This window comes from Phyllopteryx taeniolatus, chromosome 1 (assembly GCF_024500385.1).
Source record: "Phyllopteryx taeniolatus isolate TA_2022b chromosome 1, UOR_Ptae_1.2, whole genome shotgun sequence".
NCBI lineage: Eukaryota > Metazoa > Chordata > Actinopteri > Syngnathiformes > Syngnathidae > Phyllopteryx > Phyllopteryx taeniolatus.
The window spans coordinates 13,150,911-13,169,537 of NC_084502.1; the positions used below are offsets into that span (position 1 = coordinate 13,150,911).

Here is an 18,627-nt window from a genome sequence, read left to right on the forward strand (position 1 = left end):
ACACTGCTCCTTGCAAGATTTCTGACAGAGGAGTGCAAAGAATAATTAGAAGAGGACCACCTGTGGAGAGCTTCAAAAAGAGTTAGAATTAGGAGGCACTGTTGTCACAAGGAAAACACTGAGAAATGTACTTCGCCGCCATGGCTTGTATGTACGCTCACCAGGCAAGACCCCATTGCTGGAAAAAAATGCATGTCAAAGCTGGTTTCAAGTTTGCTGAACAACATTTGGACAATCCAGTTAAATACTGGGAGAATATTGTCTGGTCTGATGAGAGCAAAATTGAACTCTTTGGATGCCGTAATGCACACCGCGTTTGGAGGAGAAATGGCACTGCACGTCACCCTAAAAACACCATGCCAACAGTGACGTTCGGAGGTGGGAACATGATGGTGCGGGGCTGCTTTTCAGCAAATGGTACTGGTAAGCTTCACATTATTGAAGGCAGGATGAATGGGCAAATGTACCAAGACATTCTTGACAAAAATCTGCTGCCATCTATGAGGATGATGAACATGAAACGAGGGTGGACACGTCAGCAGGATAATGATTCAAAAAGTCCTGCCAAGCAAACTCTCAATTGGTTTCAAAGAAAAAAAAATAAAGCTGCAAGAATGGCCCAGCCAATCACCTGACTTGAATCCAATCAAAAATCTATGGAAAGAACTGAAACTCAAGGTCTGTAAAAGAAGCCCAGGAAACCTTCCTGATTTGAAGACTGCTCGTGTGGAGGAATGGGCCACAATCACACCAGATGAATGCATGCGACTAGTTTCTCCTTACAGGAGGCATCTTGAAGCTGTTTTTCGTACAAAGTATTGAATAAATACCAGTTGCCATGTACAATACTGTGCCATTTCACATTATGACACACAGCTTAATTTCAGAGCTTATTTGTTCTACTTTCTTCGAACATCTGGTGAAATTTTCATGTCAACAGCCCCTTTGGAAATGTATTTAGTGAGAAAGATGGTGAAGAACCTGCATTTTATAGTCACCTATTACTCTCGAGGTTCCATGCGTGTTCGTTTTCGTGGAAGAACTACAATTATAACGTGTTAAAAGTCAACCAATTTATTCCTGACAGAGGAGTCCATACATTTGACGGAGCTCTGGGTCAGCAGCAGCTACGCTTATCCTAGCCTCAGCAGAGACAGCGCAGACTGAACCAAGCTATCTGTTCTTGCCCCCGACTTATACAATGTTTGAAAGAGGAAGTATGGAATCGCCGTCGTCCGATTGGTCCATGGTCCCATCTGACGTGATCATTTGCCGCCGGCTCCAGACGCCGTCTCCACAGTCTTGCATCTCATGTTTACAGTGACTCCCCGCAGCCGTTGTCTTCTTTGTGGCCTCCACATGCACCCTGCTGGGAGCCTTCTTGCAACACACTCCCACACCCTTATCTGATTTACATGTTATCTTCCCTGCAATAAACTCCCTTGATCACCCCCAGACTTGTCACACCCTGAAACTCTATCTAACCTGGTGAAGTGTCAAATACTTATTTCAGCCACTGTATGTATGTATGCGTATTTTCATCAACCTTACTATAAATCAGTCTAGTCCTGACAAATGATGTAATAGTTGATCATTGTCTGAGAAACCATCCAATTACTGAATTTCTGGGGTTAAATCTCACCCATAGGTCTCAAAGCTGACAGGCTGTGTCCACAATGGGGTGTCTTTATTCCAAACAATGGTGCATTGAGTCAATGCTGCATGGTGCCAGTCACAGTTAAGATCCAAGGTCAGTAAGAAACACTTTGCGCCACTGAAAATCAACCCAAAAAGTTGGAAAAAAGTCTTTCAAACGAGATGTAGTCAGATTGAGGGCATGCTAGTCTTGGTTCAAATGATGTCCTCTCCAGTGGTGCTTAGTTGTACTGTGGCATCGCAGCGGCGATGACGTTCTATTTTTTTGGGGCATTTCACAATGGATTTCGTATCTCGAGCCTGGTCTAGCAGTTGTCGGGCAAGCCTTGTCGACCTTGATCTTTTATCTGACACGCTCCCTTACCTGGAGGAGATGCTTGTGACGCTGAGGATGAGAAGAAAGGGGTGCTTCCGTTTCCACGGCAACTCATAGAAAAGAGAAAGGAGCAACCCAAGTACTTCAAGGTAGGAACGTCTATTTATCCATCCATCCATTTTCTGAGCCGCTCATCCTCACAAGTGTCGCGGGAGTGCTGGAGCCTATCCCTGCTATTTTCGGGCGAGAGGCGGGGTACACCCTGAACACATAAAAACAAACAACCATTCGCACACACATTCACACCTACGGGCAATTTAGAGTCATCCATTAGCCTACCGGAGAAACCCCACGCAGACACGGGGAGAACATGCAAACTCCACACAGGCGGGGCCGGGGATTGAACCCCGGTCCTCACAACTGTGAGGCAGGCGCTCTAACCAGTCGCCCAGTCTATTTAGTCCCTAGAAATACAAGTAGAATCTCTGAATGCATCTGACAATGTTAGTGTTGGCATGTGAAGGGCGCTTTTGTGCTTGAGAGTGCTTCCTTGCCAAGATGTCACAAATGATGTCACAAAAAGTGGGCTGGATCGAGACGTCAGTCAGTGAAAGAAATATCGGGGCAAAATGCTCTTACGAACACAATGCCATTATATTCAAAATGCCACATTTTCCTTTGGTTTCCATAAATGTTACAAAGTATACAGTACGTCACCACTTTTGAGTGCCAACATATATACTTTTATAATCTCACACTTATGCTGTTCAAGGTTGTGGGGTGCTGGAGCCTATCCCAGCTGACTTCGGTTGAAAGGCTTTATGCCCTGGACTGGTCGCCAGTCAATCGTAAAACACACACAGAGACGGACAACCATTAAAACTCACATTCCGACCGTCACTGAGTGGGAACTGAACCCACACGGCCTGCACAGAAGTCGGGGGATCGAACCACTAAACGTCAATGACTGTTCAGTAACACTTTGAGGCAAATAGATTTTGTTTACAATCAGTGATGTTTTTATACTTCGAATGATAGCAGAACAAGGATTGGGACAATGGGCAGTAGCACTCAGGAAATAACCCCCACACAGCGAGCGTTGTCATCTTGGAGGAGAGTGTGGAGATGTGAGATTGCGCCTCGTTGCAGAATCCCATCTCAATATCTCTCTGCATTGATTGAATGGTGAGGGAGATGCCGTCCCATACTCCACCGAAGATTTGACTGTATCGGTACAGAGGTCAGCATAGCGTTTGCTGCGTCTTCCGCACACTGAGACCCTATGATCCAACTGTTGTAGGCAGAAACAGGACTCGTTGTGAGTGGGTGGCGAAAGCTCACGCGATCTCCGATTGCACCACTAGTAAACACACCCTGACATCTCTTGGTATCTTTTTTTTTTATGACATCCAGTTGAGTTGTCCTCCTCATCCACAGGTTTTGCTGAATTAATTTGGTACTTTTGACTTTTTAAATGAACATTTTTGAAGGAAATTGAAAATTGCCAAAACCTTTTGGGGTACATGTGACGGCGCAACCCCAAATAACACAAGTTTCAGTAGGTTAGTCAATAACTTCGACTGAAGTATTCTAAAATAGTCTATTGGATTGCTCTTCTCAATGAAATAATTGTACGTTTTTTGAAATAAAAGTGTTTTTCCTGGATCTGGTGGACCATTGCCCCAATAGGAGCGGCACAATGTTCTGCTTAGTCCAGTGCTCCGTCCCTCATACAATGACAGCAAAGTGTAACCGATCTCGGCAGAAACCCACTCTCACCATTGAAGCTTTTGGCCGTAATCTTGTCGTCACTGAGCTGACTCCCCTCACTGTGCAGTGTGGCGCATGGCACTGATCTCCACTGGCTGCTCTCAAGTATGACAAGTGCGGTCGCTTCAGCCTCGCTTGGGTCGGTGGTTTCTTTCCAGCCATGCGTTCGGTGTGCACAGCGACAGTACCTTGAAATTAGGAATAATCTATGTTTAAAATTGTGATAGCAGCTCAAATTAGGGAGCGCGTGGATGCCGGAAAGCCACCACATAAATGTAGTGAGGCTATGCGTACAGATACATGCTTAGATAAAATGCTTAGATTCTTTTGCTTCTACCAATACACAGCTTTATGTCTCTGTCTGTATGAATGAGGAAAAAGGAGATAATAGTCGAGGTGTTTTCAAGTAATGGGCTTGTTGCCAGGGAGTCATGGGACTCGAGGATTGCCACATGCAAATTGCAAACAAACATTGCTTTCATACTGAGCTCCGCAGTTATTCGGAGAACAATGAAGCCCACGTTTAGATGTCATCAAAAGCAGCAGGAATGCAAGTTGGCCCGATTACGGTGGGTTATTATCGGCTTTCTTGCGCATTTCTGACTGTCACACTTACTATAGTTACACTATAATTATGAACCATATTAGTTCTAACATACATCATCACAATAGCCCCGAGATTGTCCTCATTAAATGATTTCAAATGTCCTGTTCTCTTCGGACTATTCAATTGGTGTATGGTTTTCATGCATTGCACTTTACAAACAAACCTCGTGACTGCATTTGAGGGAAATATTGTGGTGATTGTGAGAGAAGAACAACGAAGTGCAGAGACTGAGGTGTAGGTGGTTGCATGGCCCTCATTCATTATTCATGAGCTGGGGAAGCGCTGTGGAAGTGCAAGTGGCAGTGACGGACACAACCTCTATTACCGAGGTGCCATACTGCTGATATTTTGTGGATTATACGTTACCCCACAAAAAAGAGGAGTCCTTTGTGGAATGTTGAATTATGACCAGTTGGATTCGGAGGAGAGTCACACGAGAAAGGTAGGTACAAATACAGTATCTATCACGTCTCGTAGTATATACCGAAACAGACTTTTCTTACGGGATGGTCAATGAATGCTACCCGTTTGTCTCATCAATTTGATCTAAAATCATTATTTGACATTGTTAAAAAATCCGAATGGAATATGTCACGAGTACCAGATGAGAACACTGTGGACTGTTGTACTGATACGCGAAACGATGACACCTGTCACCATGTCTCATCTTTACTGAATTCTCATACTGCTTCACAAGTGCTCTGCTGCATTAGCAATTGTATTATACCCAGTCTCGTCTAGTGTTGATAATATTCTCTTTTTAGTCACACTTCAACGTATTGAAGCATCTTCAATCAATACCCAAACCCATTTTTGTCCCAATAGTGACCTGATCTCTCCCAAAAAAAAAAAAAGACATTATTAGTATCTTATGCACACTTCTATCCAGCATGTCAAACGGACACATTTTTCACCGATTTCTGAACAATGAAGTCATGAATGTTCTGAAACGGCGATCGTTACTTCTGTGTTTCAATGAAGAGTTTGTGACAAGCGGAGGACCCGATGCACAGTCAAGATGGGCACACTGGTAAACCCAGCACTGTTGATGCTTTTATGGCCAAGTGTTTGGCCTTTGGACGTCCCTCTGGAAAGTGAGTCAATAACCTCCTTTTTCTGCTTGGACTTTGTGATATGTATTCTAATCTTCTGCTTTCACTCCCACGCTCATTCCTTTCCTGCCCGCAGTCCGACAACCCCCAGCCATCATAAAGCAGTCAATGAAGGAGCATATTGTTGACCCCAAAGACACCATGGTCATTGAGTGTGAGGCCAAAGGAAACCCTCATCCTATGTAAGCGGCAGATGCAGCCCATTGTAGCGTTTGGATTCAAACCCTTTCAACAAAAGCTGTTTTCTTCCACCTCTTCTTTCATACTTTGCTCAATCACAAAGTTTCTCATGGAGGCGCAACGGGAAGTATTTCAACGTGGCACGTGACCCGCAGGCAACGATGCGCAGGCGCTCGGGGACGCTGGACATCTATGCCCGGAACAATCCAGAACAGTATGAGGCAGAATATCAGTGCATTGCCTCCAATGAGTACGGCTCCGCATACTCTCACAAGATCAGACTGCAACTGTACAGTAGGTTGAAAAAGACGCTCTGCTTTTGTGCCATTTTATTTATTCAACACGTTCAAGTTCTTACGAGAAACACGATGCAGTTAGTCATCCAAATCAATTTGGTACTGCAAGGTAGAACAGAGGCTATTTTAGAAAGACAGACAGACAGACAGACAGTCTTTGCACGGCAAGAACATTAAGGCCTTTCTCTGCATGACAAGCGCACACTCATTGCTGATGCTTAATGCGGGGGAGGGGGCGACTCCTGCATTATCGGACAACTTTGTAGCCACGCCCCAAAAAATCAGGGAAAGTGAAATGGTGAAAAGCAGTTTAACGCTATAGCTCCACAATTGAGTACGACAGAGTTCTCAAATCTAGGAATTCACTTCACTGAGTATTTAAGTTCAAGGTACAATTTGCAAGATTTGAAACTAGTAGCAATATTTGAACGTTGCCTCATTTCAGTCCCCGCCCGCCCCAACCACTGCCATCTCGCTCACTTGGACAACGAAATAGAAGTGGAATTTGGGCTGGAGCAAGGCGCCGCAGCGTCCCGCTAGCCTGTGGCCGCCTCAAATTTTGCAACATTACACGAAATGTTACCGGTTTGATGCATTTTTAAAAAAAATGCATAGTCAGTTATATTTCAAATTGACTCATTCCAAAAAATAAGAGAGGTGATCAACTTACCTGACGGATCGGTTAGAACGTCGATGTGACGTACGCAGTGTTTTTCCAAACTCACTTATGCGGCCGTGCGCATAATAGGACACATACCACCGTGATACAGTATGTTTACCTCTGATTTGAAGGAGAGAGCTATCCAATTCCTTTTTTTTTTTTTACTTTTGTTGTCAACCAGAGTTAAATAAGCCAGCCCACAAAATACAATAGTCTCCTTGTGCTTGAGGCTGCTGTCATGAGCACGAGGCGTGCGTGTGCAAAGGATTGACGGACTATTCGATGGCGCCTCCATTTACCTACTCGCTGATTGGCTATTCTTGTCCAGGCGTGCTCGATAATAATCAAGATGATATTAGAGGCATTAACAGGGGCCAGAAAAAAAATCATTTGATTAATATTATACGGTCAGTTCATACAGACATTATATGACAAAAGTTGATTGATTTACTTTTTAAAAAAGGAAATTGTCCCTTTAAGTGGGACAGATGGATGTTTTTGCATTTTGCACTATGCACACTGGATGTTTCGTTACAGTCTCCAAGTGAATGGAAAGTGAGGGATTTTTTTTTGGGCGCTTGCGCAGGGGCTCCCGTGTGGCCGAGAGAGATTGTGGAACCGGTGGTGATTAGCGCTGGCTCACCTCTGGTCCTGTCCTGTGACCCGCCAGCAGGGCCACCTAAACCTGAAACCTACTGGATGTCCAGCTGTAAGTGTTGCTTTTCAGGTAGACCTTGAGGCTCTGAAAGTGGGTAGTACGTAACCTCCACCCCTCCGACTCTACCCACCATACCGAAAGCATTAACTCTTCCATATTTCCCTATATTTGTGCTGTTTTAAATGTATTGGATTTTGTCCTATAACAATGGACAGCCAAAAGAAGAACATACAACCACCATTTCATTGAACTAACCACAGTAACTGAAGTCTGAAACTGGAGTATGGTGGTACCTTGTCTTACAAGCTCATTCTCTCCGTGACTGAGCGTCTTGTGAGCGAGAAAAGTAACTGTAAAGTGGACTGGAATTTCCATGTATGACGTTTCAGGCTCCTATGCCAGACCCTTTAACTGGCCGATTCAAACAGCGTTCCCCACCATGCACGCCGTGCGGCAGGACCGTCGGGTATCCATGGGGGTTAACGGGGACCTGTATTTCTCCAACGTCCTATTCAACGACTCCGCCTCAGACTTCTGCTGTAGCGCCCGCTTCCCCTACAAGAATGCTATCCAGCAAAAGATGCCGGTCGTCGTCAAGGTTCTCACAAGTAAGTGGGAATACGTACCCACGTTTCCACCCGTTCCGCCATTTGTTCTTTTACCCCAGTTAAGACCGGCAAGTCACAGGTGACTAAGTTATTGCTCTTTACTCCATTTTTTAAATCCAATCTACTGTCTGGTCCAATAATATTACCAATGACTTTGGTGGTCCAAGATCACCATGACAATAACAGAGACACTTCATGCTTACAGTCCAGTTATTTAAGGTTACAAAGACTACGTACTTTGTGATTCTGCTAGAATTCTCCTGTCTATTGAATTGCTCTCATGTCTATTCTCCCGAATAGACATGAGTCAAACCGACATGGGTTTGTGTGTGGCAGCTTTTGATCCAGTTTGTTGCCTTTTCAGCTCAGGCCGTGGTGGAGGCTGCCCCCACCTGGTTGTCTCCCACGGGCTCGTCCAGTTCTGTTCTGGTCCTGCTGGGGGAGGAACTACTGCTGGAGTGTATTGCTGCAGGAGTGTGAGTGTGTTTCAGGGTTGTCAGATACAGTATGAGTCCCAACCTTTCATGCGTGAATTAGGACAACCTTCACAAGGAAGCGTTTGCTTCTCTTTACTCATCAATAAATGTTAGCATTAAAATGACCTGGACCTGGACAAGAGGAACAACAATCCTAAAGCAGAAGCAGCTTACAGAGTGATTCTTCGAAACTTCTTTGTATACCTGTGTGAGGATGTTAGTTAGTTAGCCCCGCCAATTATCGTGGCGAAATATAGACTGCGCTCTATGCGACGACCGTTGCTTTTTCTTTAGCCCATGCGGATGGGATTTTCTTTGTCTGACTTTGTCATTCTCCCATTTCATCAGAAAGACATTTTTGTTAAAGTTTTGATTATGAACTCGTTCAACGAGTCGGCCGTTTTCAAATCTGTTCCCCATTTTGCAGCATTTGGATTCATCTTTCACGAGTTTCTGACCAAGATGCGGAAAGAAACATCATACAGAACAGAGCCTTCGACACTCATATTTGTTTTGCTTTGGCGACGCCTCAAACCATATGACAACAAAAATAAGACTGAGAAAGGGTTCATCGTTTATTTCGAGATATACAATTAAGAAACGTGCCGTGAGCGACGGTGACTTCGAAAGCTATTTTCTCCGTTAGTTTTGATGCCACAATTGTACATTATTCCCCAGTATCCACTATGCATGAAAAGGCTAAGCTAAAAGATTTACTAGAATGGAGACTACATCATAATATGAGTGTCATATTAGTGATTGTTTATCATCAACCAGGCCAACTCCTCATATTACCTGGACAAAGGATGGTGAAGACCTGGCAGTGACCCCACGCATGAAAATTAAACGCTTCAACAAGATGATTCAAATACCAAAGGCAACATTTGAGGATGCAGGCGATTATGTCTGCAGCGCGACCAACAAGATCAGCTCCATCCAGCACAGGCTCACCGTCACAGTCAAAGGTGAGCACAAGTGCACGTCAACAAACGGGGCTTTTTTGTTTTTTGAGGGCTATTATTCCAGAGACTGACGAGACTTCAATTAACAGCGGCTCCGTTCTGGTTAGAAAAGCCGGAAAATTTAGTCTTGGCTCCTGAGGAAAGCGGACGCTTGGCGTGCCGCTCAGATGGCGCCCCTCGTCCCGCAATCAGCTGGCTCATCAACGGAGAACCCATCGAGAGTATGTTTTCCAGAAGTGCGCAATTCAACAAGCTTCACAAGTCAATCCAAACAATCTCTTTTGCTTCTCGTGTTTCTACAAGCTTCCGCACCACAACCCAACAGACAGGTGTCAGGAGATACGCTGACCCTCAGCGGCGTGACAGCCGTCAACACGGCCGTCTACCAGTGCAATGCCTCAAACCCGTACGGCTACTTGTTGGCCAATGCTTTTGTCAACGTATTGCGTGAGTAACCACCCGGCGATTTGTCTGCAAACCCTGAATGAAATGCAAACTGCTCAGGATATCTGACCCTTAGCTGCCTCAAAACATCTCTGTTTAGATATCCTTCCAATTTGTTTTAATATCGTTCGTGAATGTGGGCAAAGGACTCAAATTGTGGCTCGAGGTTCATCAACGGAGAACTTTCAGCTCAGCAAATGCGGCTCATTCAATACCACGAAGAACGACTTTTTTGTCCATAAGGGCGCAACTGCAGCGGGGCGCAAAAATTGATTTTAGTGCAAGCATACTTAGTTAGTGAGAAATATTTTCTTTGCATATCTACAAAAGCGCTATATAAAACCATTTTATGATTAGTAGTAGTCATAGTCGTGTGTCGCAATCCCCCCACTTTTTCAACACCCACACCTAATAGCGTTGTGGGTTATTACGGAGGAGAGAGAAAAAACAGTCCATCGTGTTGCTTGTGTGACCTTTAAGGGGCGGGAGTGAGGCAGACTGTCAGAAATCCTCTGAAATCTCCTCGTATCCTGATTCCTGAGCAAACATCTTGTGCATCGTCTATTACTGTTGTGCCAGGAATTAGGGCACTGAGGAAAGTTCCGTGTGGCCTCGAGTGCAGAAATAGAATTCATGAATGAATGATGAATTTCTGGTCTTTCGCAGATGCGACACCTCGCATTCTCGGGGCGAGGAACGAACTCATCAAGGTGGTGGAGGGACGTCGTGCCTTCTTAGACTGCCGCTACTTTGGCTCTCCGGTGCCCGACCTGCGATGGTGAGCGGATGGCGTTTCCCGCTTGGACTGTTGTTCAAAAGTGTATCGCTGTGATGCGTCCGTTCCATGACCACGGGTCCGCTCACACAGGTCCAAATACGGACAGGGGAATCTGGAGGGAAATCGTTTTAAGACGCACGGCAACGGCACCCTGGAGATTAGGCGCACACAGATTGAGGACCAGGGAACTTACGTGTGTGCGGTCAGCAACATCGCAGGTCGAGATGAGAGTCAAGTTCGTATTGAGGTCAAAGGTCAGCGAAGCAACCACTGCACAATCATTACATTCCCTTTATTATTCTTCTTATTATTATTATTATTATTACAGTTGCAGTTTACAGTGGCGGTACCCCATTGAAAACTACAAACTTGCAGTAATATTTCCATATGATTGTTAATAAACACTGGGAAACACCAGGAGATGTCTTTTTTTTCCTGTTTTTTTTTTTTGCTTTATGCTCACGCAAGGAGGAGATCCCGTACAGAGCAGACACACAAAACGCATACAAAGCCTTCTGACCTACAAACGTAGTTGGCATCTGCAGATACCGCACTGAACTCGGGCATATCCGTCGTGTGACTGCATGTACCGAACCGTGACGTCCGTACCGTAACATTTCGGGACGAAAACAAATACTGTCACACCTCGTGAGCCTTTTGTTCAGATACTTGGAACAGAGAGCACAAAAATAACGGACAACAAAGATATTAGATATCTGATGACGTCGACAAGCTGCTGTGCAAACATTTCCATTCCATAAGCATAATATGAACACTTCTCTGTCACTTAAATGTGAGCAATATCACCTTTGTAATATTGTGCAAGTGGTCATCACGATGTGGCTGTGCTTCGGATGAGATGCTTTTCACTTTTTTCCTACCCAGAACCTACCTCGATTACGAAAAGACCGCAGGATATGAAAGTCATCCGGGGAAGTGATGTGCGTTTGGAATGCGGCGTGAAAGCAGACGCCACTACTCCCGTCACAACCACCTGGAGGAAAGACAAAGAAACGGTCACGTTTGGATGGAGGTGTGTGTTTTGGCAACTTCAAAAGATGTTGAATGATATCCCAAGGCCCTCAAAAGGTCTCTTGCTCTCGTTTTTCTTTTTTTATATCGAAACATCTCAGAATATCCCTGGATGAATCAAATTTGGTCATCAGCGACGTAAACGGACGCGATGCTGGCGTCTACATGTGTGTCATAAGCAGCGAACTGGACCAAAAGACGGCATCGGCGCGCCTAAGGGTGATGGGTATGACATATTCCGAAAATACGATACGATACGATACAATACGGCGTGTCGGGTGTCTTTATGCCGGAATGCCGCATCTACGTCTTTGTGCGTAGATTATCCCGATCCTCCCACCAAACTCGAGCTGTCGGATCCGTATGAACGCACCGTAAGACTCAGTTGGGTCCCCGGCGACAGCAACTTCAGCCCCGTTACAGGTAGGAGCTGTGCCTCGAAATACATTGAGGTGTCCGCTTTTTCACTACTTTTCATGCAATAGCTTTTTTGCTTTTTGAACATTGGTGGAGCAGTGCATAGGGGACAGCCCATTTCAATTTCAGCCCACCTATCGTCCAGCTGCGGATCCTGGATGTGCTTCCACTTTCTCAGCGTTTCATGCAAATGATTTATTGTTTTACATTGGCTATTTTGGTCAATAAAAAGTGATATCGCGTCTCATAAGATTGTGCAGGACGTGTACAAACTGATTTTGTACCAGCAGCACGATGGCCATTCAATTAGAGGTGCAACGATTCGTGGATTACTCGACAACTCGCCAATGTTCAAATTCATCCGCATTCATTTTTTCATCATCTGTTAATTGTTGAGAGCCATTGTTTCATTTAAAATTGTCCATAGCCTCTGATTTCAGCCTCTCAACAGTAAAAATTCTGCGATAACTGTAGTCCGTCATGAAAGTAGACCGATTGTGTTTGATCATTTGCAAACATCTGCTTTTACGTTCGTACTTTGGAAAACAATAATCAACATTTTTGCCTATTTTCCGACATTACAGACCAAACCAGTAACTAATTGTTATTTGCATTCGAAGTATGAGTAACCAGTAATTGACATGTAGTTGAACCTGAAGCCGCCTCAGAAGTGTTTATCAAACTCGTCGCACTTATCAGTCCCCAAGAAGTCGCTCTCAGTTTCCAGAAAGTTGCTCTGTCACTCCCTCGTGACTGATCTTGCTTCATTTGGTTTCGTATCATCATTACACAATGCCAAATCAACAACAATAATCAATTCATAAAGAGTCGTCGAGAAACGATATATTTGGCAATAATACATTTGATCCGATTATTCATGGAATAATTGATAGAATAACAGGTTCTAAAATAGAACTGCTGCTCCTGCTGCTATATCACATTTTTAAGCGTAACTCCACGTTTACTAGTTGAAAGTAGCTTTCTACCTTTTTTTTTGAACAAGGAAATGAAGGAAGCAGACCAAAGCAACTGTGACAGTTTTAACAGTCTGGATTATTATGTGAGAAAAACACTAAATGGCATCGTTTTACGTGAGAGGCTGTATAAATATCGCTGGAAGTTCCGTTTCCACCGGAAGTTTGTGACTCTTCGCTGTGAAACTCTTTTATTTCCCAACGAAAACGCAAGTGAAATATTTTGCTGCTCCGACGGCTTAACGTAACCCGAATTGATGTGCAAGTCAGAACGTGCCTTGATCTACCACTAACCCACTAAAGTCATCGTTGCGTACTTTTGCTCTTGTTTGTCTGTTCCTCAGAATACTTAGTGCAATACGATGATGATGACTGGCTACCTGGAAAGTGGAAGAACTTGTCAACATACCCTGGAAGCCTAAACTCTGTCATTCTGCACCTTTCACCTTTCACATACTACGAGTTCCGCGTCATCGGCGTGAATGAAATCGGTCCAAGTCGCCCGAGTCGTCCATCGATGCGCTTCCAGACCAGCGGTGCACGTGGGTTTCATACTCCCGCTTGGGAGATTTGTTTTGACCTCCCCTCACCATTTACAATGACTACTCGTTTTTTTTTTTTGATAAATAAGTTTCAGTTCAATCTACATGTTTGAATCTCGAGAAATCTCAAGCTAGCCATGCTAAATAATTGCTCCACAGCTCCAGATGTCATCCCAAAGAATGTAAAAGGAGTTGGAACGTGGAGAAACAACATGGAGATCAGCTGGGAGGTAAAACACACTGGAACGAGAAGTACTGTACCATGGACCCCCATAAACCTAAAGTGCCACTGCTGGGGTCTTTTCTTTCAGCCTCTGACTTACAGAGAGTGGAACGGGCCACACCTCAAGTATCTGGTCTGGTGGCGAAGGAGAGAATCCAGAGAGGAGTGGAAGAACGCCACCACGAAATGGCTGAAATATTATATTTACGATGCAGACACATTTACTCCTTATGAGCTCAAGGTCCAGGCCGTGAATGACTTTGGCCTCGGTCCGGAGTCTCCCGTTGTCATCGGTTACTCCGGAGAAGACCGTAAGTTCCGCGATTCGTCTCGGTCATCATTTGAATGAGGGTTTTCAACACATTGAGGGAACGCGCCGCCATTTTCTCCTTTCCCTCTTCAATGATTGCTACCGAACACAATCGACCTTCTGTCTTCCCGTAGGTCCCGTCAGTGCACCCCAAAACCTGAGACTGTCAGACATTCAGAGCACGCAGGTGACAGTGCATTGGGACCCAGTGGTGCAAAGCTCCATCATGGGACAACTGAAAGAATACAAGGTGCGTTGACTAGGAGACGAATGGCTTCTATCAAGATCGATAAGCCACAATATCAAAGTAAGACATTCAGTAGATGTGACGTTATGTTCGTGAGCGCTGCACAGTCAAAGTTATTCTAAGGTCAGTGGATAACCTCGGTCGGCAGATATGAAGAGCGGACAGATTTGTCACGCTCAATTTGAAGACCCCATCAAATGTGTTCCTAAATACATCGTACTGTACATTTGAAGATAATTGCTGAAAACATGCAACGACAAGAGCGTTCAAGCTATTTTCAGTTTTGCAGATTTTGCCGGGGTCCCTTGCGCGTTATATAAGAACTGAGTGCCTCCGTTAGCATCAGCGGTTATCTGGCACGCTACGCAACGTCCAGTCAGCTCGCTCGCTATGCCTACGCCCCGGTAATGCATCTTCCCGTCAGATAGTCCGCTGCCGCGGCCGTTTCTGAGCTCCTCGTTGTCGGCTGTGAGTGTGCGCACGGCGTGCAAAAAAAGGCTCATTTCTTTCTAAAAGTCAGACTTCACAGACGGCATGCGGACATGGGCTTGGCACTTTTTTGTCGTTCAAATTTGCCAGGCTTATTAACAACACTTCTCTGTGGTATGTCAAATTCACAAGAAATATGTATTTTCACTTTACAGGGACTTTAAATGTCTCTGCTAACAAAAAAGTATTTGTTGCAAGTTCGCCAAAAATTGAAACACGTGAATATTTCTTTCATTTTGCCATCACTTTCTGTTTTTAACAAAGTGGGCGAATAGTCATTTCAAATCCTATTTGTCCTGTTTTGACATGAAGGCTGACTGTACCTTGAAAATGATTGTATTTGATTTTTCATCTACTCATGATGGATTTTTCATCTCTCGTTTGTACGGTAACAAAAAATTCATCATGGTAACCCAAAAAGGACTTCAATTATCACCTTCCTGAACCGCATGCCCCAAATGAAGCGTGCGGTGGTTGCCGCTCGGTTCTCGTTGGCCTCGCAGGTCCACTACTGGAGGGACAGCAGCCAGCTGAGGTGGCTGAGAGTCGACAGAGCGTCGAGGTCCCAAGCGTTTGCAGACGCTGGTCCCGAGCCATCGGGGGTTCTCGCAGAGCTCATCCCTTACAGCAACTATAAGATGTACATCGCGGTGGCCAACAGTCGATATGAAGGGCCGCCCAGCAACAATGTCCACTTTTCTACGCCCGAGGGAGGTAGGAAATGTCTAAAGGGACAAGTTGGAGTTTCACCGAAGCACTGGAAATCATCTCCTGCTGTGTTTTCGTCTCCAGTCCCATCGGCTCCCACATCCTTCAGGATCCAGCAGCGACACCTCGACAGTATTTATGTGGACTGGGACCTGCCGGCCGAACCCAACGGAATTATCATCGGATATTCCCTCAAGTACCAGACAGGTGATTCTTCATTTCGACTGGTGAGTTATTCTGTATTCGCCCGTTGAGATTTCCTCCCGCTGCGCAGTGAATGCCACCAAGGGAGAGGAGCAGAGAGCGGAGGAGTTCCTTGCGAACGTCACGAGTTTCTCACTGCGCCGATACGACCGCTACACTCGATACCGATTCTCCGTGGCCGCTCGAACTCGATTAGGTTTGGGGGAATGGCATGCGGAGGAGTCGCCGCACTACACAACCGAGAGTAACTCTACGCACATTTGTCGGCCCGTGCGCTTGCGTGCGACGTTGTCGAGCGGGGCTATGTTGGGATGACGTGTGCTTCGTCCGTCCGCAGTCTACGCCCAGGATCAGGTGGACATCTCCACTCAGGGCTGGTTCATCGGGATCATGTGCGCTGTCGCCCTCATCGTGCTCCTGCTCCTTATAGTGTGTTTCATTAAGAGGAGCCGAGGGGGGAAATACCCAGGTGCACTCAAACTTCCACAGATTGTCCAGTTGTCGCACGGCGAATCGTAACTGTCTTGTTTTTTACATTGCAGTACGGGAAAAGAAAGACATTTCGTTAGAACATATGGATGACATCGATCAAGAGGGTTCCTTTGACTATCGGTAAGAATAAGAGTAACCGCAGCCACTCCTCTCTGAAAAGTGTGGGGAAATATTCTTGTCCAATCATCTTCTGTCACATTACGTTACGTATGATACAAATGCGATTGACACCATTCTGTCTGTCTGCAGTGCACCCACCCCAATGTTTTGTACATCTCTTTCGTTCTAGTCTTATTGAGTTCCCTTTTCTCTGTAACTATGCGGAAATAAGCTGCATGCCGGCCCAATTCAAGGAACCATTGGAAGTTCCCTTGTAAACAAACTGATAAATCAAGTTGCGCAATGGTGGAGAGCAGCGTCTGTCTCAAAGAATCATTCTGCAGATCAAACAAAAGTCAATATTCCCTCTATGAATGTGTTTTTCTTGCTTTGCCTTTATGTTCATCGACGCTTTTCTTGGCCTCTAAACAACAAGGTCTCTTGAAAGGTAGGACCATAATCTGAGTTTTTACGCAAGAAGCGGCTTAAACTGGCCGTTCGATGAATGATCAACTGAACAAATGCTCTTTTCTGTACTATAGGATAACACACGTCACAACTTTGCCCTTCCCGCGGTGGTATGTACAATTTATGGACACTGCAACATGATTTCGTCATAGGCACTCATACTGAACTCTACTTATTCCACAAAAATGGAATCATTTCCAGATTGCCCGGGTTTCAATAATACAGTACAATCAAATTGAAGTAACACCCGAAAAGTGTATGATTGAAAGAAATTGTACTGAATTCTTGTGAGAACAGCTTCTAACCTGCAGGGAGGAGGAAAGGGGGCTTCAGAGAGGTCCGCCTTCTAAGGAAGCTGTGATAAGAAGGTCAGAGAGCGACGACAGTCTGGTGGACTACGGAGATGGCGGAGACATACCGTTCAACGAGGACGGTTCGTTCATCGGCCAGTACGCAGCGCAAAGGAGAGACGTGAGGGACTTGGACTTTGGCGGGACTCTGGAGCTTCATTCCCCAATGAATGCCATCTACTCCCTGGCTTGAAACTCTTTCTGAAAGGCAACCTGCATGTGGACTGCCAGGACCAGCAGGAGTACGAGATGGCCTCAGAGCAGCTTTGATGGTGGGATAGCTGGGAAAAATATCACGTGCATAATCATGAGTAGACATGCGATTCCATACACATTCGCATGTCGAGTGAAAACCTGCGATGCAAAGTGATTCACTTTATCACGTTGATTCCAAAAACAATGCAAGATAAAAACATTCCATCCTACGTTGGTTTCTTTTGGGTCAGAATCAATAGTGAACTCTTCTTAAACCTTCCAATGCCATAAACCATCATTTAGCACCTGCTCATCCCAATGACTAATGATTAATTCCTGTCATCCGGTTCGCCGCCACGCCTGATAGGAGACAAGGTGGTGTCAGAAATGTAACTTATTGTAACCTTTCACTTACACGAGAGAAATGACTCATGTTGATTGTTGGACGCTTTTTTTCCCACATTGTGCCCGCTGTATATTACACTCAATACTGTATTGTAAATAAAGTGTCAAATGTTACTTTCTGGAATGGTGATGATGTTCAGTTTTACCACTCCCTTTCCAAAGTGAAAGTCCCTGTAGAGTGAGCAGAAACATGTCTTGTACATTTGACAGACCACAGAGAGTTTGCCAAAACTGCATAATTAAAAAAAAAAAAAAACACCAAGTACATAGAAGGAGGCTTTCAAATCATGACAAAAATAAGCTGTTCCCGAATGTTGTGGCCGTGTCCGCTGAATGTGCTGCAACCACGCCCTGTTCAACTGTCATCTGTTAATCAAATACCGCATTCATCACAGTAACCAAAGATGTGTCGGGGCGGCACCAATTGGTTCCTAGCAGCGCAATTGTGCTTTTGATAATAGTTTCGATTGCTTTGAGGCAGAAATTCTTGCGTCAACCAATTTTTGGTGTCGACTTAGCTGACTTAGCCAATTTTTCCCCACCAGCCTTAGGTTAGCTGAATTTTTGGCAGGCTAGCTAACTCTTTGTTGTAATTGCACCGATAACTACTGATGCAAAAAAAAAGGCACCATGTGTCCCCCCCCCATAAAAACAGAAATACTAAAATGGTGAACAACAATTTATCGCTACATCTCAAAAATTGAGTGCTGCATCATTCTCAGTATTTGTAAATGTTTTCAGCAATAACCCTCCAACACGTATGATGTATTGAGAACTCAATCTCTGAGTTCACTTTACAGGGTCTTGAAGAAGAAATAGATTTGTTTTAAAGTAATGACCTTTAATTAGCTGACTTCCAGTATGAACGATCTTGAATTGAACTCGGATTTTTGCTGCATGTTGTGTTCATTGTCTTGAACCCTTGAACCAATTGCCTCCATACAAGAC

At 44.8% G+C, this 18,627-nt stretch overlaps 1 protein-coding gene across 6 annotated transcripts; it reads left to right on the forward strand.

Moving 5' to 3' along the window:
* Nucleotides 1-1,612: 1,612 nt before the first annotated feature.
* nfascb (neurofascin homolog (chicken) b) lies at nt 1,613-17,843 on the forward strand. 6 transcript variants are annotated; one of them, XM_061773313.1, is made up of 27 exons: nt 1,613-2,121; nt 5,331-5,443; nt 5,538-5,643; nt 5,745-5,935; nt 7,185-7,307; nt 7,646-7,864; nt 8,229-8,340; nt 9,118-9,305; nt 9,392-9,523; nt 9,606-9,749; nt 10,413-10,524; nt 10,615-10,778; nt 11,410-11,557; nt 11,658-11,782; nt 11,878-11,979; nt 13,292-13,489; nt 13,649-13,719; nt 13,801-14,023; nt 14,157-14,272; nt 15,262-15,472; nt 15,551-15,673; nt 15,741-15,914; nt 16,008-16,139; nt 16,213-16,282; nt 16,698-16,709; nt 16,804-16,839; nt 17,041-17,841. In XM_061773313.1, the coding sequence occupies exons 2-27, from the start codon at nt 5,368-5,370 to the stop codon at nt 17,270-17,272; spliced, it is 3,540 nt and encodes a 1,179-aa protein (XP_061629297.1). In that variant the 5' UTR covers nt 1,613-2,121; nt 5,331-5,367; the 3' UTR covers nt 17,273-17,841. The 6 variants fall into 6 exon arrangements, with proteins under 6 accessions (XP_061629297.1, XP_061629317.1, XP_061629285.1 ...); XM_061773333.1 differs by lacking the exon at nt 1,613-2,121 and adding an exon at nt 4,479-4,791 and having other exon boundaries at nt 17,027-17,183; XM_061773301.1 differs by lacking the exon at nt 1,613-2,121 and adding an exon at nt 4,487-4,791 and having other exon boundaries at nt 9,410-9,523; nt 17,041-17,843.
* Nucleotides 17,844-18,627: the final 784 nt, after the last annotated feature.